The 24,202-nt window shown below is 45.6% G+C and overlaps 1 protein-coding gene across 1 annotated transcript in view; it reads right to left on the bottom strand.

Moving 5' to 3' along the window:
- ercc6l2 (excision repair cross-complementation group 6-like 2) overlaps positions 1-24,202 on the bottom strand; it is a 124,963-nt gene that overhangs the window by 31,220 nt on the left and 69,541 nt on the right. Inside the window, exons 12-16 of the mRNA XM_084323168.1 lie at positions 21,693-21,838; positions 18,815-18,910; positions 18,165-18,264; positions 11,299-11,451; positions 808-900 (exon numbers count right to left, since the gene is read on the bottom strand). Of these exons, the coding sequence (XP_084179294.1) occupies positions 808-900; positions 11,299-11,451; positions 18,165-18,264; positions 18,815-18,910; positions 21,693-21,838 (588 nt within the window). The remainder of the gene's footprint in view (positions 1-807; positions 901-11,298; positions 11,452-18,164; positions 18,265-18,814; positions 18,911-21,692; positions 21,839-24,202) is intronic.

Raw genomic sequence — 24,202 nt, 5'->3', positions numbered from 1 at the left:
TAATTATAGACAGCTGTTCCACAAGGTAGGGGGGAGAGAGAGAGAGAGAGGGGGGAGAGAGAGAGGGAGGGGGGTAAAAGGGTGAGAGAGGGAGAGAGAGAGGGGGGTGAGAGGGGGAGAGAGAGGGGGGGGGGAGAGAGGGGAGAGAGAGGGAGGCGGGGAGAGAGATGGAGGGGAGAGAGAGAGGGGGGGGGGGAGAGAGAGAGAGAGAGAGAGGGAGGGGAGAGAGAGGGAGAGAGGGGGGAGAAAGCGGTAGAGAAAGAGGGGGGGGTGGAAAGAGAGAGAGGATAGAGAGGAGAGGGAGAGAGAGGGGGAGAGAGGAGAGAGGGAGACAGAGGAGAGAGAGGGAGAAAAAGAGAGAGCTAGAGAGAGATGGAAAGAGAGAGAGAAAGAGAGATAGATGGGGAGAGGGAAAGAGAGAAAGAGGGGGAGAGGGAAAGAGAGATATGTGTGTATGCATGTGTGTATGTGTGTTTGTGTGTGTGTGTGTATGTGTGTGTATGTATGTATGTGTGTATGTGTGCGTATGGACTAACAAGCAGGAAGTGTGTGAGGTATCCTCTCTTTCACACGGGAATGGAGGGATGATTGGGCCGCCTGGGAAAGGAGCGCGGGAGAGAACGAGAGAGACCGATGGGAAAGAGGAGAGAGAGAGATAGATGGGAAAGAGGAGAGAGAGAGAGAGAGAGAGAGAGAGAGAGAGAGAGAGAGAGAGAGAGAGAGAGAGAGAGAAAGAGCGATGGGAAAGAGGAGTGCCCCCTCGTTCCGGGTGTCTGGGTCCATGAGAACATCAGAGCTACTACTCACACCAGCCTTCTTCCTCTCCTCTTCCTCCTCTTCCTTCTCCTCGCCCGTGTGCGTGCTGGTGGTCATCACGCCCGCCTCCACCCGCCCCTCTCTCTGTGAGGAAGAGGAGGAAGAGGAAGAGCAAGAGCAGCACCGTGAGCCACAGGTCTCCTCTAAGACGGTCGTTAAGACAGTCGTTAAGCAAAAACATGTCCGATTCACACGAACAAACCTCATTGATTTGGTCACGACTGACAGAGGGGGAAAATATGAGGTATTAAAAGGTCCCCGCCACTCCAGAACACGTTTTTATGGTTAACTCCTCTTGGAGGCAGGACATTGACGACATTACAGACTGTTAATTGTGCAGAACTTGTCACTATAGAGCCCCCCCCCCCCCCTCCACATTCTTCCCCTGGAGAGGGAGAGAGCATCTAACTGTAAACAGTTTTGCACACATTAATTTAGTTGAGTTGTGAGTGAATGACTTTGAACACGGCCACCAGTGATGTCATAGGGAACATTGAATCCTCGTGTCGTGGTAATTACAGCACCATGCGATGATATAGGAAGAAATGGCAATACCGCTTTTTATAGGGACTGATACCTTATCGTTCCACGGTGCCGGAGTTGAGAAATCCCTTTTGGTCGCCCCAAACAATAGCTTAGTTCACACCTAGCTACAGCCCCCACCCCTCTCTCTACTTAAGATCACTGTCTCCTCCTCTTCCTCAGTGTCTCCTAGCTGGCCACAAGGAGAGCACTCCTCTTCCTCAGTGTCTCCTAGCTGGCCACAAGGAGAGCACTCCTCTTCCTCAGTGTCTCCTAGCTGGCCAGAGAAGAGCACTCCTCTTCCTCAGTGTCTCCTAGCTGAGAGCACTCCTCTTCCTCAGTGTCTCCTAGCTGATAGAGAGCACTCCTCTTCCTCAGTGTCTCCTAGCTGAGAGCACTCCTCTTCCTCAGTGTCTCCTAGCTGAGAGCACTCCTCTTCCTCAGTGTCTCCTAGCTGATAGAGAGCACTCCTCTTCCTCAGTGTATCCTAGCTGGCCAGAGGAGAGCACTCCTCTTCCTCAGTGTCTCCTAGCTGGCCAGAGGAGAGCACTCCTCTTCCTCAGTGTCTCCTAGCTGGCCAGAGGAGAGCACTCCTCTTCCCCAGTGTCTCCTAGCTGAGAGCACTCTTCTTCTTCAGTGTCTCCTAGCTGGCCAGAGGAGAGCACTCCTCTTCCTCAGTGTCTCCTAGCTGGCCAGAGGAGAGCACTCCTCTTCCTCAGTGTCTCCTAGCTGGCCAGAGGAGAGCACTCCTCTTCCTCAGTGTCTCCTAGCTGGCCAGAGGAGAGCACTCCTCTTCTTCAGTGTCTCCTAGCTGGCCAGAGGAGAGCACTCCTCTTCCTCAGTGTCTCCTAGCTGGCCAGAGGAGAGCACTCCTCTTCCTCAGTGTCTCCTAGCTGATAGAGAGCACTCCTCTTCCTCAGTGTCTCCTAGCTGGCCAGAGGAGAGCACTCCTCTTCTTTAGTGTCTCCTAGCTGAGAGCACTCCTCTTCCTCAGTGTCTTCTAGCTGGCCAGAGGAGAGCACTCCTCTTCCTCAGTGTCTCCTAGCTGGCCAGAGCAGAGCACTCCTCTTCCTCAGTGTCTCCTAGCTGGCCAGAGGAGAGCACTCCTCTTCCTCAGTGTCTCCTAGCTGGCCAGAGGAGAGCACTCCTCGTCCTCAGTGTCTCCTAGCTGGCCAGAGGAGAGCACTCCTCTTCCTCAGTGTCTCCTAGCTGGCCAGAGGAGAGCACTCCTCTTCCTCAGTGTCTCCTAGCTGGCCAGAGGAGAGCACTCCTCGTCCTCAGTGTCTCCTAGCTGGCCAGAGGAGAGCACTCCTCTTCTTCAGTGTCTCCTAGCTGAGAGCACTCCTCTTCTTCAGTGTCTCCTAGCTGGCCAGAGGAGAGCACTCCTCTTCCTCAGTGTCTCCTAGCTGAGAGCACTCCTCTTCCTCAGTGTCTCCTAGCTGAGAGCACTCCTCTTCTTCAGTGTCTCCTAGCTGAGAGCACTCCTCTTCCTCAGTGTCTCCTAGCTGAGAGCACTCCTCTTCCTCAGTGTCTCCTAGCTGAGAGCACTCCTCTTCCTCAGTGTCTCCTAGCTGAGAGCACTCCTCTTCCTCAGTGTCTCCTAGCTGAGAGCACTCCTCTTCCTCAGTGTCTCCTAGCTGGCCAGAGGAGAGCACTCCTCTTCTTTAGTGTCTCCTAGCTGATAGAGAGCACTCCTCTTCCTCAGTGTCTCCTAGCTGGTCAGAGAGCACTCCTCTTCCTCAGTGTCTCCTAGCTGGCCAGAGGAGAGCACTCCTCTTCCTCAGTGTCTCCTAGCTGGCCAGAGGAGAGCACTCCTCTTCCTCAGTGTCTCCTAGCTGAGAGCACTCCTCTTCCTCAGTGTCTCCTAGCTGAGAGCACTCCTCTTCCTCAGTGTCTCCTAGCTGGTCAGAGAGCACTCCTCTTCCTCAGTGTCTCCTAGCTGGCCAGAGGAGAGCACTCTTCTTCCTCAGTGTCTCCTAGCTGATAGAGAGCACTCCTCTTCCTCAGTGTCTCCTAGCTGGTCAGAGGAGAGCACTCCTCTTCTTCAGTGTCTCCTAGCTGGCCAGAGGAGAGCTCTCCTCTTCCTCAGTGTCTCCTAGCTGAGAGCACTCCTCTTCCTCAGTGTCTCCTAGCTGAGAGCACTCCTCTTCCTCAGTGTCTCCTAGCTGAGAGCACTCCTCTTCCTCAGTGTCTCCTAGCTGAGAGCACTCCTCTTCCTCAGTGTCTCCTAGCTGAGAGCACTCCTCTTCCTCAGTGTCTCCTAGCTGAGAGCACTCCTCTTCGTCAGTGTCTCCTAGCTGAGAGCACTCCTCTTCCTCAGTGTCTCCTAGCTGGCCAGAGGAGAGCACCCCTCTTCTTCAGTGTCTCCTAGCTGAGAGCACTCCTCTTCCTCAGTGTCTCCTAGCTGGCCAGAGGAGAGCACTACTCTTCCTCAGTGTCTCCTAGCTGGCCAGAGGAGAGCACTCCTCTTCCTCAGTGTCTCCTAGCTGGCCAGAGGAGAGCACTCCTCTTCCTCAGTGTCTCATAGCTGGCCAGAGGAGAGCACTCCTCTTCCTCAGTGTCTCCTAGCTGGCCAGAGGAGAGCACTCCTCTTCCTCAGTGTCTCCTAGCTGGCCAGAGGAGAGCACTCCTCTTCCTCAGTGTCTCCTAGCTGGCCAGAGAAGAGCACTCCTCTTCCTCAGTGTCTCCTAGCTGGCCACGATGAGAGCACTCCTCTTCCTCAGTGTCTCCTAGCTGGCCAGAGGAGAGCACTCCTCTTCCTCAGTGTCTCCTAGCTGGCCAGAGGAGAGCACTCCTCTTCTTCAGTGTCTCCTAGCTGGCCACGATGAGAGCACTCCTCTTCCTCAGTGTCTCCTAGCTGGCCAGAGGAGAGCACTCCTCTTCCTCAGTGTCTCCTAGCTGGCCAGAGGAGAGCACTCCTCTTCGTCTCCTAGCTGGCCAGAGGAGAGCACTCCTCTTCCTCAGTGTCTCCTAGCTGAGAGCACTCCTCTTCCTCAGTGTCTCCTAGCTGGCCAGAGGAGAGCACTCCTCTTCTTCAGTGTCTCCTAGCTGGCCAGAGGAGAGCACTCCAGAAGAAAATAACCCTATTTTGATCAGAAGATGTCTACGATATTATAACTGATGAGTCTGGGTCCACCGCACTGTAATGTAAACAACAACAAAATGATTCTGTGTCCCCGATGACATCGCCAGTGGCCATGTTCAAACTGATTTACTCTCAATAACTCTCAAACTAGACGAACGTGTGCAAAATTGTTTAGAGTTTTTGGATGCGTGTGAGATTATGTGCAAAATAAACCCTTGCTCAAGGGCATCTTGACTAGTGCTTTAAGTCCTTTAACATCCTAATCCTTCAGCGTAGCCAATACAGTAGATAGGGCTAAAGAGGTTAAGTTGCTGCATTAAGTTGAACCGATAGTGGATAGGACAAAAACAGAATCAGAATTAATATATTTAAAATTTTAAGCATTTTATGAGCAAACGAAATTCATTAGATTGGAGATTTGATTAATCATATCAAGCGGAGAACGGAGCAATGTAACAACAACCCTCGGCCCGGGCTGTTTCTCCCCTCCTCCCCTCCCCTTTACTAGAGACAAAAAGTAACCCGAACGCCCCCTACTGGTTGATACCGTTAATATGGCAACTACCCAGCAGAAAGCATGCGGCGAGGGTAGACCGACCCGTCTGCTACATCTGTACGGGACCTTTAATATGGAGTAAGGCTGTTTCCCCGAAGTCTGTTTTTGGGATTCGAACTTCGTCAGGGTTTTTCCGAACGGACGTTCGAACCTTCGTTTTTAATAAAAAAATAAAAAAATGAAAAAAAAATAATCAAAAAAAGTTTTATACTTTTTTTTATAAATATCCTCAAACTAAATCCTCAATTTGAATAAAGTGATTAATCTTTTTTTATCCACTTTTTCTCCTTTTTTTTTTATTATTGGAAAACAAAATTATTAAAAGTCAGTACTCAACACACAATGCATAATGAAACTAACAATTAAGATGGCTAAAATGACATGCAAGCACAGAAACAGAAAGCAAAAAAAATATATAATAATACTTTACCGTATACAGTGTATATCCAACGAAATTACCAATTATACCAATGTCTTATACAGGATATACCCCTAATACCTGTTATCTAAAACCCTACACACATATGCTCCAGCTCGAACCCCCCCCTCCCGGACCCCTCTTTGGATAGTACCTCCATTATCCCTCGCTCCTAACCAGACACTACCATTATAAGCTAGCTTTTATTCTCTCCACCACTTCTAACCACATTGACATTTTGGATTCATTGAGACCAAGAATTCTTGCTGTAGATATTTCCTGATAAATCACATCGAGATATGTAAGAAACCAAACTTTCCGGCACATTTTTTCCGGTTGAAACCAGCGTGATGCGATCAGCTTTTTAGCTACTGTGATACCCGATAAAACCAATCTCTTTAGCTGTGGATTTACTGCAAACTCAAAAACATCATTCAATAGCAATACAGAGGGGTGTACTGGTATATTCCAAGATACGAGTTTTGATAATTGTTGGGTCACATCTTTCCAGAATGCCTTAACTGGTGGGCAGTCCCAATACATGTGCATAAATGTCCCTTCGTCTCCATTTGTACATTGGGAGCATTTGGAGTCTTGTTTAAGACCCATTCTGTTCAGTCTTATAGGAGTCAAGTATGTCCTGTGAATATAGTTAAGATTGATCTGTTGATGGTCCGGGTTCCTTGATGTAAGTCGGACATTTGCCCATGCTCCTTGCCAATCAAAGTCACTTTCCAGGTCTGGTATATCCCTCCTCCAGTCTAGTTGGAGGGTTTCATATGAGGACGTTAGTAATTGATGATAAAAACCTGAAACAAAACCTCTCGATGTCTCTCTTTCATAGAAGAATTTGTGGTATCTGTGGTGTTCAATTGGTATGTCTAATGGAACACCGTGAGACTTCAAACATAGCCGTAACTGTATGTAAAAAAGCCATGTGGACTTGGTGAGATAAAATTTTGTGCATATTTCTCCATAACTACAAAAACCCTGGTTGTTAAAAACATCCCCTAATGAGTGTATGCCTTGCTCTTCCCATATAGGGAATCTTATAGGACGTTTTTCAATTAAGAGTGCATTGTTATTGAATAAGGAATGAGTGTGATTGTGCCATTTTTGTGGATTAGGATATTTTTTTGTGTTTCACGCCATATCCGGATCGCATGGGTAATTATGGGACCAAATTTCCGCTCACAGTGCTTGATTGGTAGTTTAGTGTATGCTATGTCCTTCAGTCTATGTGGGGCTACTATGTTTTCTTCCAATTTTCTCCAGGATACTAATGCTTGGAGATCAAACCATGTTGTCAATGGTCTTAATGTGTACGCCTTAAAATAGTGGAAAAAATCTGGAAATGCCATGCCACCATCTGCTTTATTTCTCTGTGTGGTGGATCTTTTTATACGTGGCGGTTTGTTATTCCAAATAAATTTGTATGTGGAGGAGTGTAATCTTTTCCAGTAACCCTCTGGAGGGGGTAACGGTAGCATTGAACTGAAGAAGTTGATTCTAGGTAGTACATCCATCTTAACTATTGATATTCTTGCCTGTACTGAGTTTTGCCCACCTGTCAAGGTCGTCTTTGATTTTGTTTTGGATTTTTGTGTAATTGTGCTTCACCGTTTGTCTTATGGTGGGGAATATTTCCACTCCCAAGCATCTAAAATGTTTTACCATAGGAATCTCACCTGGGAGGGTTATATCTTTTTTTGCAGGGGTGTTAAGTGGAAGGAAAGCCGACTTCGGCCAATTTATCTTAAATCCCGATAAATCACCAAAGTTCTCAATCAACTTGAGTAGATGAGGCAATGTGGTGTTGGGGCTTTGCATGAACAATATTACGTCGTCCGCATATACATTTTTTTTTTGTTGTGTGCCCTTGATTACGATTGGTTCTATGGATTGGGATTGTCTTATATATTGTGCTAAAGGCTCTAATGATAGATCGAATAGTCCGGGACTAAGAGGGCAACCCTGTCTGGCTGAGCGTGATACCGGAAAGATTTTGGAGATGATTGTACCTGTTGTAATCATGGCCGATGGGTCTTTGTATAATACTTTAATCATATCAATGAATCCTTTTCCTAACCCCATCCTTTCTAATACTGCCCATAGATACGACCATTCCAGCCTGTCAAAGGCTTTCATAGCATCCAGGGACAGCATCGCCTTAGGTATGGTGTCGTCCTTGTCTGCATCTAGTACGTGCAGTATTCGTCTTATGTTATCAGTGATCAGGCGACCTCTTATGAAGCCAGTTTGGTCCGGATGAACTAAAGACGTCATATGCTTTTGTAATCTGATGGCTAATACCTTAGAGTACAGTTTGATATCGGTTCCGAGGAGGCTTAAGGGTCTGTAACTACCGCACTCGGTGGGGTCTGTCTTTTTTGAGAAGGACTGATATGAGTGCAATATTGTCGTTTTTATGGAAGTTCCCCTGCTTGACTGAGTATAAGATCATATTTAGTAATAAGGGTCCAATTATGTCCCAACAAGAAAGGTACATTTCTGGTGGGATACCGTCTCTTCCAGGAGCCTTACCACTTTGCATTTCGGATATGGCCTTCTTGAGTTCCTCTAGTGTGATCGGTGTTTCTAACTGTTTAGCGTCATCCTCTGAAAGTTTAGGGAGAATAATTTGATTAAGATATGTGTCCATTTTGTTTTGATCGAAGGTTGTTTCTGATTTATATAAGTCGGAGTAGAAATTTTGCATTAATTCTTAATCGCATGGCTAATAGGTGACTAGGTTTAGAACCTTGGGAGTACTGCTGTTGTCTTGTGCTGCGTATTTGTATTTCCGATTGTTGTCTGTATATGGCATTGATCTCTATTTTTAGTACGTTAACTTGATTTTCTAGTCTAGTTGAGTTGTTGTATTTTAAAGAATTAAATAACGTTGAGTAAAGCGTTTCCAGTTCAGACAGTTTTGTGCGTTGATTCTTGCGCATTTTGGAGGAAAAGCTATCAGTGAAATCCTTGATCATTCCCTTTATCGACATCCATATTATTCTGGGGTCTTGCACCGAGTTTGCATTCTCCCGTAGGAATACTATAAGAGCTTCTTTGAGTTGTGTAATGAATTCCTTGTTATTAAGCAGCATCGAATTAAAACGCCATCTTGGGGCTCGGGAAGATAGTATACCAAATGTTCCTTTTAGGAGTAAATAACAGTGATCTGATAGTGCATTGGGTATCATTTCCACTTCATATTTATCAAATAGTCTCGGGGATGCAAAGACATAATCTATAACCCCCTCCAATGTACAGTCATTTACCTAGTATGGTTTTGTCAATAGTTCAATGTACAATTGTGTTTGTTTGTACAGTGTCTCCTCCCCCCCCCCCTCAATGTACAGTGTTACTTGTTTATACAGTGTGCCCCCCCCCCCCCCCCCCCCAACCACCTCCAATGTAAATTACCCAGTATGGTTGTCAATATCCCAATGTACCCAACCCCCCCCACCCAACCTCCTCCAATGTACAGTTTCTACGTCAAATGTATATACTCCCTTTTCTTGACTCCTTCTGTATCACAAACAGTACTGTATTTGCAAATCTGGTATGTCATAAATGTATAGATGTAGCAGTACTGACTATCTGTATGTCATGTATGTCATATATGTCTATATGAATTGAAAATGGGGGACCCTGATGGAAACAAGACAAACGTCTTTCTCAGGGCTGCATCCCCTTAACAATTGTATGTATTGAGCCGTACTGTATTGTACCCATTCTGCAATCTGTTAAATAAAGTTTTCATTCATTCATTCATTCTGGATAATGTGTTATGTCCCGCCGATCGACAAGAGTACTTTCGGGTCGTGGGATTAAGTGAACGCCATAAATCATTTACACCTGTAATCTTCGACCAATCCTTTAATGCTTTAGATGAATTCTTTTGTTCGCTGGAAAAGGCGAGGTAAGATTTGTCCATCCTTGGATTCCAAATGGCATTAAAATCTGCACCTATTATAAATGAGTAATCGGGAAGGTTTAACATTGCATTGGTTAGTGTAGAGAAGAAACCCTCTTCGTACAAATTTGGGGCATATACCGCTGCCAACGCTATTTTCCTGTTATTGTGTACAATCCTAGCTATAGTTATACGCCCATCTGCATCCGACCATACTCCCTTTAATTCAATATTTAACTTACGTCTAACGACTATGGCTACACCTCGAGTTCTCGTACCAAAAGAAGAGTGACTAATATTATGATATGTGTTATCCGCTAACGTATCTATGTCTTCCTCTAAAATGTGCGTTTCGCTTAGTAGAGCCACGTCCACATGTTCTTTTTTCATCAGTGTGAGCACGCTTTTGCGTTTGTGTTGTTTATTTATCCCACCAGTGTTCCATATCATTATATTCAAACTAGCCATAATCTATACATGTTTTTGTGTAGTTTTTGGTAATGCTTCTGGAGTGCGAAGCTACAATAGATGTACATCCAATTATTGAGGTCCCGTTGAGAGCCGAGCTTAAAAACATATATATATACAAATAAAAAAAAACTTTTTTCCCCTCTCCCAGAGAGTCGTACAGGCCTGTGTTCCATAAACACATCCTCCGCATATGACTCCCTCCCTTAGGCCACCGGATTGCCCAAACTGAGCTTTGTAATCCTAATCTTCCTATGCTAATTGCCATAGGATCTAACATTTTCATTCTAATTCAATAGAATGTCGCTTTTGGTCTTGCGCCTTCCCTTACTGTAGTGAAATATTATGAAAAATGAAAAAAAAGAATATACCTTCATTGATATTCATTTGAACCTTCTACTAACTTATGTAGGAAACATCAGAAAAAGGAAAAGATTGTAGAGAAACACTAACACCTTAATATGAAGAACAATGGGAAAGAACAATGTAAGATATAAAAAAAAAAAAAAAAAAGGAGTGAGAGCTAAAATAAAACTCAACGTGGATAAACCACTAGAACAGAATTGAATAAATAGATAAAAGAGAAAAACAGAGACTTTTAGAGCTACATTGTGCCAATCTCTACATCAGTGGAGTGATTATTTAAATTATTAGAATAACCTTGTTGTGCTCATACGTTAAGGTGTGGCTGATTTTTTTTTAAAGCCTTATTAACCCCCTGAGGTCTAGAGTTTCTAGCTCCACCTTCTCAGAATATTCTCTTTTTTTTTGTTACATAATGTACAATTACAGATTCATACCTTCAAAATAAGCCATCAATTGTCAAATTTGAGACGATAGTTTTCAATCAATGTCCTATCAAACATTCTGGTACAGTCATTACCAATTTGCAGCAGGAGGCTCTGAAGAGAATTCAGTGAATTCAGCTAATGATACGGGAACTACACTCCTTCCCAGAATGCAATGTGATGTCAATGTTAATTTCAATGACTAATTCACACCATGAAACAAAGGCCCAGCAGGGAACAATTACGGCTGAATGGGGGTATAGTGTGACTGATCAATACAGGCAACACACACTTTGATTTGATGCCATGCATATACACACACTAGATAGACAGAGGTTTTGATATTTAGATAGATATATAATAGTAATATAATAGAAAGAGAGAGAAAGAAAGAAAGAAAGATACAGAGAGAGACATTTATAATAATAATTATTATTATTATTAAATAGAATCATTTTCTATAGGCTTGCCATGGTAGTCAGTGATACTGGTGTATACACACACTAGATAGACAGAGGTTTAGACATTTAGATATATATATATATATATATATATATATATATATATATATATATATATATATATATATATATATATATATATATATATATATATATAGATATATAATAGTATAGTAATAGAGAGAGAGAGAGAGAGAGAGAGAGAGAGAAAGAAAGAGATACAGAGATATATACAAAATATATATAAAAAGAGGAACCACTGGACCTCCAGTATCTTGCGCGTGAGGCAGGTCCCCTGGGTCTGCAGCCGGAAGAGGTTCTTCATCCCGAACAGCTCCCCCTGCTGGCCACCGGCGCCCTGCACCGCCTCAAAGTAGCGCCGGGCGCTCTCCCTGCCCATCACGGAGCACTGCAGCTGCTGCATCATGGGAAGACATTCCTTTAGGATCACCCTGGTTTCAGGCATCATAAGCAGCATGGGGGAGGGGAGGTACAGGTATGGGCAGGGTCATAGTAGAAAGACTATAGTAGTAGAAAGTAAAAATAGGCAGTGTAAATAATATAATTAACTCTGAATATATGCATATGAGCAAGTAGGCAGTGTGATCAAAGGTGCATATGAGGGTCTGTGTGCCCTATCAGTTATATTATACATTACAATAAATAGGGTTACAATAAACACTAAATATTATACGAATATACTAAATACACTAAAAAAGAACACAGGCTGTTCCAATGACATCCACAATAACAATATAAAACCTTTATTTCAACTCATAAGACACTGAGGTTAGCCTCATTTACAGCGACGACAAGCTTACAAAACAAGACACGGTTTATCAGCAATTTCATACATATAGGCACAATAAATAAGTAATAAACAATAATCAGCTAAGACACAAGTCGACACACGGTGGTCGGAGATCATGATTTTTTAATGCAGCAAGAGAAGGAAGAAGCTTCAGCTTCAGAGTCAGTTGGAGGGCATTCCAGGTGTTGGAAAAATCTGTTTTTCCTAGTTCAGAACCAACCAGTCATTTGAACGTGAAGAATAGGTTCCAAGATTCCAGTCCAACAGTGTTGTGATGTAAGAGGGAGGTTTACCAATAAGGGATTTAAGAATAAACAAATATCAATGATGGTTACGCCCAGGGGCGTAGCTGTATATTCTGGGCCCCATGAAAGAATGTATTTGTAGGCCCCCAGTGAATGCGAGCGCGCATAAACTACCCCCCCCCCCCAGCTACGCCCCTGGTTTACGCCTTTCAACCAGAGAAGGCCATCCAACCTTTTCCTAAAGGACACAGTGGTGGGTATCATATCTGCCACCAGTAATAAATCAACGGAGAATGTAAAAAAAAAAAAAGATTTATGAAATATTTGTCCTTATTCAAGAAGTAGATTGATTATCTAGCCGTATGATGCAATATGATGATGTAAATGCCAAACTGCTAACTAACCCTGAATGAGCGGATGTTGCAGAGAATGCTCTGATGCTGGGGACCTGATCTGCAATGCTGAGCTATTTTTTAAACTGCCGCTTATGTATATCAGAAGGCTCTGTTCACAGGGACCACAGCTGCACGGACCACAGACGAAGCTAGAGGAGCCATCTATTAATAGTCCATTCATCAGATATTGCTTTATTGATCCTGTAGTGGAAAATGTATGGTTACTATACCATAAAATCATAATTACTATTAATCTACAATTCTGTGATATTGAAGTCATGTAAAGACACTAGCCTCCCCTCGAGCTCTGTAAACACTGACGTTGACAGATCTCTGTGGGAAGGGTTGTGTTTGTCTTCACCAAACAATATTCAAAGCAGTTGTGTACAGAGCCAGTCAAGATAACATAACCTAGAATATTGAAAGCAGGTCACCAGGGTCTCTTGAGTCAGGATTAGGGGGGACTCGTCAAAGCCCATGATCTTTGTCCGATGATGTAAGATCGCATGATTTGAGGGAGGACACACCTGTTTAAACTAGTCATTTTGGTCATATGATCAGCTGGTCTTGAATGTCTATAAATATCAAAGTTATTGTGAAATGTCTCACTTCCTTCTGGGGAACCGGCCGGAGATCCCATTCTATCTTTCTATTCTTTTGTAAACTACAGTACTATAATTGAATAAAGTACCAGATAATCCGATTAAGTCCAGCCTTGTCTATTTTCCTTAGAGAAGCTCCATTCTTCTTCAATCCCCTTGGGGAAATGTGGTTATATATCGTAATAGCTTACACTCTGCTTGTAGTGGAACTATCCCTTTATCCAGTCTAATAATGAATAATTTTCTCCACATGCACACACCCATCCGCCTGACAACACCCACATCTGCTCCTCTACATAAGCGGGGTCGTGGCCACACCATCAGCTCCTTCCCTATTTTCACCACCGAAAAGTGTCTGTAACACACCACTTTAAGTTTAGTGCCGAAGATAGTTGTTGGAGAGGAGCTGCGTTGACATTGTATCTTTGTTTTCTCTCACACTATTTTTCGAGGAAATACAGCGGTAATGTCTTCGCCACCGGAGTGTCTAGAAGATGATGATCATTCTGACCTCCACCGGTGCTTCGCATTAGGGGCGCGCGTCGCTGAGCAATCCCTGCGGGCATTGTCTCCGGCTCTGCAGCTGGATACTATGCTTGGGAGGCGGTCGGCTGTGTGAGGGCTGACGGCCTCTCTGGGCGGGTGATGTTTTTTGCGACGCGGGCGCCAGGTGTGTCAGTTGTGAGGGGACAACTGCACAGCTTATGAAGGTCGGCTCCAGGCTAGAATGTTTTTCGCTGCCCCTTAGCGGCGTGGAGGGGGTTCTAGTCTGATGCCCCACGATAACATTAGCTCCTCCTCAGTGAAGTCGTAGCTTTGTTTTCCTGGGACCGTGATTCCGAATCTGCGGTTCAATTCCCCGGGTCTCTGGACAAATGGATACCCTCTGCCGCCGCGCTGGTCCACTTTTCAAGGTGAAAAACACCGGCGCGAGGGGGGTGAGCTTGGTGTTTCGTTATGAGAATATCTCCAAGCTCAGGTTGGCTGCAGCCCGCATACAACGAGGGGCTTGCTGCCGATACCGCTGTGTCTGGTAAACACCATTCTGAAGAGGGGCGTGTGTTGCCTTTTTTCTTCGGATAAGAAGAGGAAAAGACAGCGGCTGTCTGAAGTGTTGGCCTGTATTGCTATTTCTCACGTTGTACAGCTTTCAGTAGTAGCCGCTTAGCTTGCCACTGCATCAGCTGCCGGCTACGCTCGGCTAGAAACGTTAGCTTGATGCTATCAGTTAGCCTAGAGTTAGCTGTTTAGCTTATGCTACAACCATTGGCGCTAGCCGTGAGGATAGCGGGCCCTGGCACTCTGACTACGACGTCATCTCTGGCAGAAGTCGTCGGGCCTGCGCCATGACCGGCTGCAGGAGGGGGGCGTCACGCCGGAGCGAGGCTCCAGCCATTGCCTCTTCTGGCCTTGCCAGTGAGAGGCCTTCGTCAACGTGGTAGACCAACCTGTGTTGCGGCCTTTCGTCCTGCGTTCGTAGGTGCATGTAAGATGTCCGTAGGACATTGCTCCACTCTTCCTTCCTCCCCCTCCTGAATGTTTTGGTTAATAACGATGTCTTTGTTTAAACGAAACATATGTTGCTTCACTACATTTGGAGATACAACGTGTGGTGTGAAAATGGTCTTGGCCGCTTTGTATAGCTTAGGTTAGCATTGGCCAAGGCTTACGTCTTCTCTCTACCTGAAAACAACATTGTTTTTTACGTGAGTAAAAATGAACTGGCTTTTTTGTTGTATGATGAGAAGTTGTGTGTGTTCATGTAACGTTTAGACAACGTGGCTGAGCCCACAACTGGCTGGGTGTTACCCTACATAGTGGCATATGATCGAGGGCCTGAGTCCCTCTCTTAGCTTGTTATTCTTTACTTAAGGGTAATGATGAAAATAACGAGTGGCAGGGCTGTGGGAAACCTGTTTTCAGACGAGGTTATCGGCTGTGGCTGGCGTGCATGATGTAAAGCTTTACTCTACAGGTAGAAGTATGTGCTTCCTCTGGCGCGCCATGCGCCTGGTATCACGGCTGTTTTTTCATTTGGCGTCGTATCAGGGGTGAGGTGGTGAGGGGGTGGGTGAAGTTATTCCCCGGTTTGCCCCTGCCCCCCCCCCCCCCCCCCCCCTCAAATATGATTTTGTTTACAAAATGTGTGTTGATTCACTATATTTTTGGGGATATGGTGTAAATCCCTCAGCTTCTGCTGGGGTTGTGCTCTTGCTTAGAGAGAGGCAGTTTTCTCAGAAAATTGTTTGGTCGCTGTTATGTAGACTTCGCAAGGCCTGTGACCAGCACTTGATCGAGGACTTATGTCTTCTCTCGTCATAAAAAATGGCGTTCCTCTTGCAGTAGTGAGAGTGAACTTTTTGCCCTTTTTTATTGTGATAGAGGGTTGTGTGTATCGTGTTTTCACGTTTGAGTAAACGTGGCATTGAATCCACAACTGGGTTAGGTGTTGGCCTACAGAAGTTTGTTTAGGATGTGTAGCTCTTGTACCAAGGCCTTTGGCCCCTCTCTTTGGTCTGTGTTTTTCTTACTTTATGGTAAAGGTGTAAAAAATGCAGGTGGCAAGTTCGCGCATGAGCCTGAAGCCATGTTTAAAGCCAGTTGTTGCACAGACGAGGTTATCATCTGTGGCTGGCGTGCAGAATGTTAAGCTGTTACCCTAACAGGTATAATGCGCTTTCATGTAGCACGCTACGACTGGTGTCATGGCTCTGCTTTGTTGTTGCACCTCCTGTTGTGGAACCTCCTGCCTGTCAGTCTCCCTGTCGGCTGAGGGGCAGCACGTCACAGGGAGGGGGAAGGGGGGGGTTCCCTGGTTCCACTCCATGTTAGGATGGGTGGGTCACAGGATTTCCCCCCGGCCATGGGATACGTCACTGGGCGCGTTTTCCTATTGGCCAGGAGACATCCGTGAGGTTACAGGCTCTGTGCTGCAGACTGCTGTCTTTGTCAAAGTTGGATGATGCGATGCATTCGAAAACTGTTAGTCTATTACAGTGTGTATTGGGCCGTTGGTCACTTGGCCCAATTATTGTTACATGTATCTTTTTCAATTGTTACTCACGTAGAGGTCTCTCTGGGGGAACTTCTGTCTTCCCCTTTGCGGAGGGGTCTCACGCCCATGAGGTGGGCCGCCAGGAGCAGTGCATTCACGTACTGACCATCTTGGTGGTGCCCTCTGTGATGTTTTGGATCGACACGTGTACCTACCCCCCTCTTAGGACTGTTCTGGTACCCCGAAGGACTTTGTGCTTTTCCGGGGGGAAAATGCCGGGTCGGTCCGGGCTTCGCGGGGATTGATGTCATGGATGTGTGTGTCATATATATGCCACTACGACTTTCCCATAACAGTGACGTGCTTGGTCCATACTGTGTTGTACCTTGCGCTGTGTTAGGGGGCCTGGTCCTTCTCCATTTGTTTCACCCCTCCTTCCCCCTGCTGGGCGGGGATGGGAGGGGGCTGTCGGGGTGGTTGTTGTCAACTCCTCTAGGCATCCCTGTGTAGGTCCCGGTCCGCCAGGCCCAGGTCCGGACTCGTTCTCGTCGACCTGTCGGCCTGGGTTAACCCTTTGAAAACTGAAACACTTGTACTGCTTGTATAGCCTGTGTATACGCGGAGTTATGTTTCTACGTTTTCTTGGTGGGTTAAGGGAACAACCGCCTCCTGTTAAACTAAACATAGGGAGGTGGTTGGTTCTCCGGTGTGTTGGTAGCAGAGTCGACTCTCGGGTTGAGGCCGGGCTTGACCCCGTCTGCCCGAGAGTATGCCCCTGCATCTTTCATGACGTCTGCCAATTGTCAGCCTCTCCTTTGAACCTCGACCCCGCTGGAGGGGTCGGGTTTGTGGAGGTCATGACATGGTGCACAGCATACCGAACACCCCTTCCGCCGGGTACTGTTCTCACAGTAGACCCCTTAGGCGCCTGTCTAGTCCGCAGTGCTCCAGGCACAGGTCGAGTTCTGGCCTGTTGCCTGGATTGAGGGATCAACCCCCTTGGGGGTTGTCTCCCCGGCGCGCCGTCTGGCCCCACAGTATTGTGGGGGGGTAGCCTCTTGGGGTTTACGGCCGTGCCAACCTGGACACGCCCGATCTCGTCAGATCTCGGAAACTAAGCAGGTTCGGCCCTGGTTAGTTGTTGGATGGGAGACCCCCTGGGAATACCAGGTGCAGTAAGCTAGAGTGCTTCAGAGCGGCGTGCCAAAGGGGGGAAGGGCCTACTCTTGATTTGGGCCTTGTCCGATACACTGGCGATGTGGGGGGTGGTGTCACCAGTGACCGTCTGGTGGGGTCCCGATGCTACAGCATCGTTGACCTCACCGGGACCCCTTTTCGGGGGGTCCTGGCCCTCAGGTTGTTCCTAGGGCTGGGTCCTCCTCCGCACTCCGCTGCTACGGCCTTGCCACGGGGTTGAGTTCTTGACCTTCGACCCCGTGATGTTGGGGACTGTGACGGGGGTGTTTTGCTTCTTGTCTGTTCCCTGGTGGCATGTGGGATGCGCGCCTGAGTGGTCGCGGGTCCTTCTGTGTGAAGGTAAGTCCCACGGTCTGCTCACCCTGTGCGTTTTGAGGTGCTAAAACCTCTTCGCACAGTCGGATCCGATTCCCTCCCGTCCTCCTCTAGGGGGGTCCAGGGGGCTCGGGTCCTCCCCGGTTCTGATGGTTGTGGGGGGCCTCAGCGGGTACATCTGTCGAGCTTCCGCTCTGCTCAGCTCCTGTGTTCCACTACGAGCAGAGCGTAAGCTATTACGATATATAACATATGGTTATTCTATAACCATAGTTATATGAGTATAGCGAGCGCTCTGCTCGGACTCACTGAGGGCCCCGTGGTCTTCGCCTTCGGTGGTGAAAGACTTGGGAAGGAGCTGATGGTGTGGCCACGACCCCGCTTATGTAGAGGAGCGGATGTGGGTGTGGCCAGGCGGATGGGTGTGTACATGTGAAGAAATGTATTCATTATTAGACTGGATAAAGGGATAGTTCCACTACGAGCAGAGCGCTCGCTATACTCATATAACTATGGTTATAGAATAACCGTATGGTACCGGTATTGATGAACCACTAGTTATAATAAATACCTGTTTGTAGACTTGTCTAAGGTAGATGACCTCCTCCACTGTCCCGAGAGAGATGAGTCTGAGGACGGTCACGTCCCGGCACTGTCCAATACGATAGGCCCTGCGGGGAGACACATACACAGTCACATGTCTGCACTGTCCAATACGATAGGCCCTGAGGGGAGACACACACACAGTCACATGTCTGCACTGTCCAATACGATAGGCCCTGAGGGGAGACACACACACAGTCACATGTCTGCACTGTCCAATATGATAGGCCCTGAGGGGAGACACACACACAGTCACATGTCTGCACTGTCCAATACGATAGGCCCTGAGGCCTAACACAAATAACAATATCATAAAAATAAGCAACAACATATTTGCCTAGACAGAAAAACAGCTACTCACATTGGACTCTTTTTATTTTTTTGCTTCTTTTTCATTTGTATTTAATACATTTTTTATTTAAACACTATGATTTGTAGAGAGGCTGTCAACATGAATCTTTGGCTTAAATTGAGATACTTACCATTTGAAAATAAATAATAATAAAAAGAAAAGTTTAATTAAATGAAAGTAATTCAGTCAAATTGGCACGACATTACGACTCTGTTATGAACGCACGCTTCTTTAAATGGTTACGGAGCGTTTAGTTCACAGCCTACCTGTCGATGGCCTGGAGGTCATTGGCAGGGTTCCATGTGGGGTCAAATAGCACGACCACGTTGGCCCCTACGAAGTTAAGACCCAGACCACCAGCCCTGAGAGGTAGAACAGACAGCCATGAGTGGGTTAAAATGGTAAAAAGTGGTAAATGGTGCAGCTTTTATCCAAAGCGCTTTACAATTTTGTTCCTCACATTCACTCACACATTCACTCTCACATTCACCCACACATTCACTCACCCATTCACTCACAGATTCACTCACATTCACCCACACATTCACTCACACATTCACTCACAGATCACTCACACATTCACCCACACATTCACTCACATTCACTCACACACACATTCACTCACCGACGGCTAATGCACCCTTGGAGACTTGTATGAAGAGTAACACTGTAAGTAACTGGTGGCATTCTATGCTAATGTTAGCTATTTTTTTTTGCTTCTTACCATGGTTAGGGTGACCATATTTTGATTTCCAAAAAAGAGGACATGCTGGTCCCAGCCTCGAGATACTTAATGATACTTTGCACAATCGAAGCGGGCATGGCCACCTTCATTTCACTACGTCTTGTGTACTGTACTGTATGTGATGAATAAACCTCTTGAATCTTGAATCTCTAATCAAAGTTTACTCAAAAATGCATTTATTGTTTTAACATATGCTTGGAAACATGCACCCAGAAAAAATCTTTTTTACTTGAACTTGAGGACTGCATACTTTTTTTTATCTTTATACTTTATGCTTATAGCACATGCATAAGCCTGGTCTCTTTTGAAAGATAACATTCTGAAGTTTCGTACACAATAAAGAAAAATCACGTTTAGTGCTAATGAGTAACATAGGGCTGAACATGAGTTGAACTTGTGTACTCACGTTTTTGTGTAGTATATTTGCAATATTCCAAAATAATATATATATTTTTTGTATAAGCTGGAAAACACCGCAAATCCATAGCCTGAAGGGACATGGGCCTGAAGGGACATTAACGTGTGTTGTCGGGCCTTACAAATACATTTGATTTTGATTTGATTATCAATAAGGTAGGATATCTGGAACACACAAACACACAATTTTTTAAATCACATGCCATGAAACTCTGGGACCTGGCTGAATTTAAGAAGCACGAAACAATTCACTCCCGGGTAACATCCAAAAATTCTGTTATAGAGAGGGGGGTTACAATTTAGAGGAGAGTCTAACTTCAAGAAACAGGCTGTTCATTCAACAATGTATGTATATTTCAGTTTGTGGAGTGAATATGAGTTGCATAAGATAATATAGTGTGAAGGTATACTGAATACTGTCTATCTGTATGTCATGTATGTCATATGTTATGATGAATTGAAAATGGGGGACCCTGATGTAAACAAGACGAAAGTCTTTCTCTGGTCTGCATCCCCTTAACAATTGTGTGTATTGAGCTGTACTGTATTGTACCCATTCTGCAATCTGTTAATAAAGTTTTCAATCAATCAATCAAGGGGGTAGGAATATACGTTTACACTTCATTCTATACTCCTGCTTGTTTGTTTTTTAATCTGTTTATTACTTGTTTTTTATTATTATTTATTTTCAATGTATGTTCGAAATAAATAAACATATTCATTCAAGATAATGTGTGAGCAAAAGTATAGTTAATTTACTCCCTCGAGTCTGGCCAGCGCGGATCTCGCAGCTGTGCCCGCACAGTGCAATACTCCAATTCAGCCATTGGCAATTCAGCCATTGGGTGGGTGGCGCTGCTGAGTGGCCCTCACAGCGCGGCCGTCAGCGCGATGCCCTGAGAGCGCCGCTGGCTCTGCGGCTCTGCAGCTGCATGCTTCTCCGGGAGTCCGGAGTGATAATCTGACGCGCCATGTAAAAAGTCGCACGCCTGACATATCGGCATGTAACTCGAGAACCGAGGCACGGATTCTGGCGATTCAGATGGCATTCGAACGGCAACGTATAGCGCTTTAATTAGGTAATTTATATGTTCAGCGAAAAATGCAGTCCCGAGCCTTCATATGCTCGCAAAGGGCCGTGAAACTGAAACTGAAAAACAATGAAACCCCGGACATTCCCATGGATTTATAAACCCCCCCCCCCCGGACGCCCCAGACAGGGCGTGAAAAGAGGACATGTCCGGGCAAAAGAGGACGTTTGGTCACCCTAACCATGGTGTCATATTCAACAGTCGGTTTACAGGAGGTTGTGTTAACTTGTCGTTCGTTGCGCCCCCACTACCGAGAATGCACTGAAGCTGGTGATGTCAGGGTGCCCGTGCTTCAGTGCTAAGGTAGTTTTAGCTAGTGATTTTTCCTTTTTTTACATTGCAGCTTCAAAAACTAAATCCTCTGCCACCTGCCTTATCAAAGCTGACATAGGCAGATGTGAGCTTACTGACGTCGACTCGGTGTGGACTAGATGTCAGTGAGTGTCAGTCAGGCTGTACAGACAGGAGCGTGACTCCATTGATTTTGCTGGTTCGCTGTTAACTACCCAGAGCTAGTATGAGGAACAGCATGGATTTTCTTTGCAACCTATTACCCTCTGTGTGCTCCAGTATCTTGCTTTTTGATGACTATATGGTCCTTATCTGAGTAGCAGCGGTCCTCATCTGAAGAGAATAGTCAAAGACTCTAGTCACCCAAACAACTGCCTCTTTGCACTGCTGCGATCAGGCAAGCGCTAACAGAGTCTCATGGCCAACACAGAGAGACTCGAAAAGGAGCTTCTATCCCTAGCTAGGGACAATCCCTTTAGCAGCTCATTCGTTTTCCCATGATGCCTTGGGAGACAGGGGGGGACCGCCGTCCCAATCTGTGCAGAAAACCCACGAGCCAGGCAGGCGAGAGGTGTGTGGAGTGTTGGTGGGCAGACTGACATGGTGGACACCAGGCAGAGGTTGATGTGAGGCCTGCTGTTGAACTCTTTCACCAACTGGACCCGGTCTCTGGCCTTGGTGTTGCCGTCTAGTCTGCTGTAGTCCAGACCCTCTGCCATGCAGTAGCTCTCCAACACGTTCAGCAGCTGAAATCAATCAATCAGATTTATTTATATAGCACATTTAACATGACACATGTCAACCAAGTGCTGTACAGAGGGTAGATACATAGATACATATAGACAACAATCACAACTCCATTTTACGGGAGGGCACACAGGCAAGCACACAGGAAAACAAGGCATGAGTCAGTGAACGGGAAAAGCTAATAGGTAGAAGTGGGTTTTGAGCCTAGATTTGAAGGCATCTACTCCAAACTTGCAAGCTCTCATTGCCAACTTAGCTCTGTTCCCCTGTCATAGGAGATGAGCATTTAGAGACTGTTTTTAAAAAGAAATTATGATTTTTTTCCTTATAAATGGCCTTTTCCAGTGTTTAGCATTATTTTCCAGCTATGTGGACTTATATTAATAGGATCTAAGTCTCTAATTCTCAATTTGGCGCATTCTTCCAATTCTCATCTCACAATATTGTCCCTCACTCAAGTGAGTCATCTGAAATTTAGCGTATCTGTGATGTCAGAGGTTTCTCATCTGCATAATAACGCCCGCCCCATCTATGCTTGTAGCCAACTGCCAACTGCCAGCTATGCATCTATGCTTGTAGCCAACTGCCAGCTATGCATCTATGCTTGTAGCCAACTGCCAGCCACCTGTATTACTCATTAAGAGAGACCGCTTGGCCCCTGCGCATCTCTCTCTCTCTCGCTCTCTCTCGGTCACTCAAATCACATGAGTATGGGCGGAGCCCAGCCTCAAAACGGCTTAAAATGTTGAGGTAGAAAAATGGGGTACTTGATTAAAAATACAAAACAATAAAAAAAAAATTAGAAAAAAAACCTTACAGATGTGTTCCATAAACTCACAGGAATTGTGTAAAATTGCCCAAATAGTGAAAGAAATAGTCAAATAGTTCCCCTTTAAATCAACTTTCTTTAGACTAGATTTGAAGGCATCTATCGAGGGTTCCCAACACACACAGCTACACGTTCAGCAGCTGAAAAGGTTCCCAACACACACACAAATAATAATAATAAAGATTAAAAAGAGCAGGGGCCCCAGGACTGACCCCTGGGGGACGCCGGAGGTAACACAACTGCACGTTCAGCAGCTGAAAAGGTTCCCAATACACACATGCAGGGCTCCCACAGACATTGCAAAATGAAATTCAAGGACTTTCAAGTACTTTCCTAAGCACTATTTTTCATTTTAAAAGGACATATAAAAGGATACAATTCATTTTTAAATGTTGTTTTTTATAGAATCTTTTTTTCTGATCCAATATTTATGGCTTAAAACCAATTTCTGATAATTAGTTACACTTTAAAGGTGACATGTACTATAAATGTCATTTCTCAGTCTCTAGCATTGTATTATAGTAATAGGAGTTCGTATCAATGTGTTTTAGTGTCTAAATACCATATTGGCGGATTGCTCTGATTCAGCTCAGCCCCTTTCCTCCTCCAGTAAATCAGGCCATTTTGATTTGAACGGCTGAGTCACGTCATTCGGACGCTGGGTAGCAGACAGTGATGTGATTGGCTCTGTGGTTGTAGCTAATGCCCGCCCACATTCTACCTAGACTGACTGTACACAGCGAGTGGAAACCACTTCCTCATACTCTGCATGGGGAGAGAGAGAGAGAGAGCACTTGGGGGGGGGGGGGGGGGGATCTGCCGCGCGCCACACACCCGCAAACGGGAGATTGAAAGAAAGAAAGAAAAAAAAACACAAGCTGCCGCGCGGACTCTCATCACCGAGAGGGAGAGAAAGGAAGAGAGAGGGAGGGAGGGAGAGAGGGGGCCTTGTCAATAACGGCCTGTCTTTTTTCTCTCTCTCTCTCTCTCTCTCTTTCTCTCTCTCCCACCCCCTCCCTCTCTCTCTCTCTCTCTCTCTCTCTCTCTCTCTCTCTCTCTCTCTCTCTCTCTCTCTCTCTCTCTCTCTCTCTATCTATCTCTCTCTGTCTACCAGTGCAGACTGTGTGGACTGACTGTCACTCAAAGTGCTTATGGGCGGAGCCAGGCCATAACAGCCTGAAATCTTGAGGCTGAAAAATGATGGTTTTGAGTACTTGATTAGAAATATAAAACGATGCATTTTTTTGAAAAAAACCTTACAAATGTCTTCAATAGACTAACAGGAATTGTGTAAAGTTGCCCAAATAGTGCTAGGAATAGCAGTACATAGCCCCTTTAAATAAAAACTATTATATTTCTTGATTCAGAAACATTTTATCATGGATGAACAAAACGTTCAATGCGAATGGTTGATTTGAATTCCAAGGACTTTTTAACACATCCGGTGCCGTTAACGTAGAACTACGTTTCTGTTGCCCAACCGTTGAGTGCCGGAAACGTAGATCTACGTTTTTCTCACGGTATTTCTTTTAAT

The sequence above is a fragment of the Notolepis coatsorum genome (assembly GCF_963971535.1).
Source record: "Notolepis coatsorum genome assembly, chromosome: 10".
NCBI classification, from domain to species: Eukaryota; Metazoa; Chordata; class Actinopteri; order Aulopiformes; family Paralepididae; genus Notolepis; species Notolepis coatsorum.
Note: the sequence above shows the minus strand (reverse complement) of the source record. Positions and strands in the feature narration are given on the sequence as shown.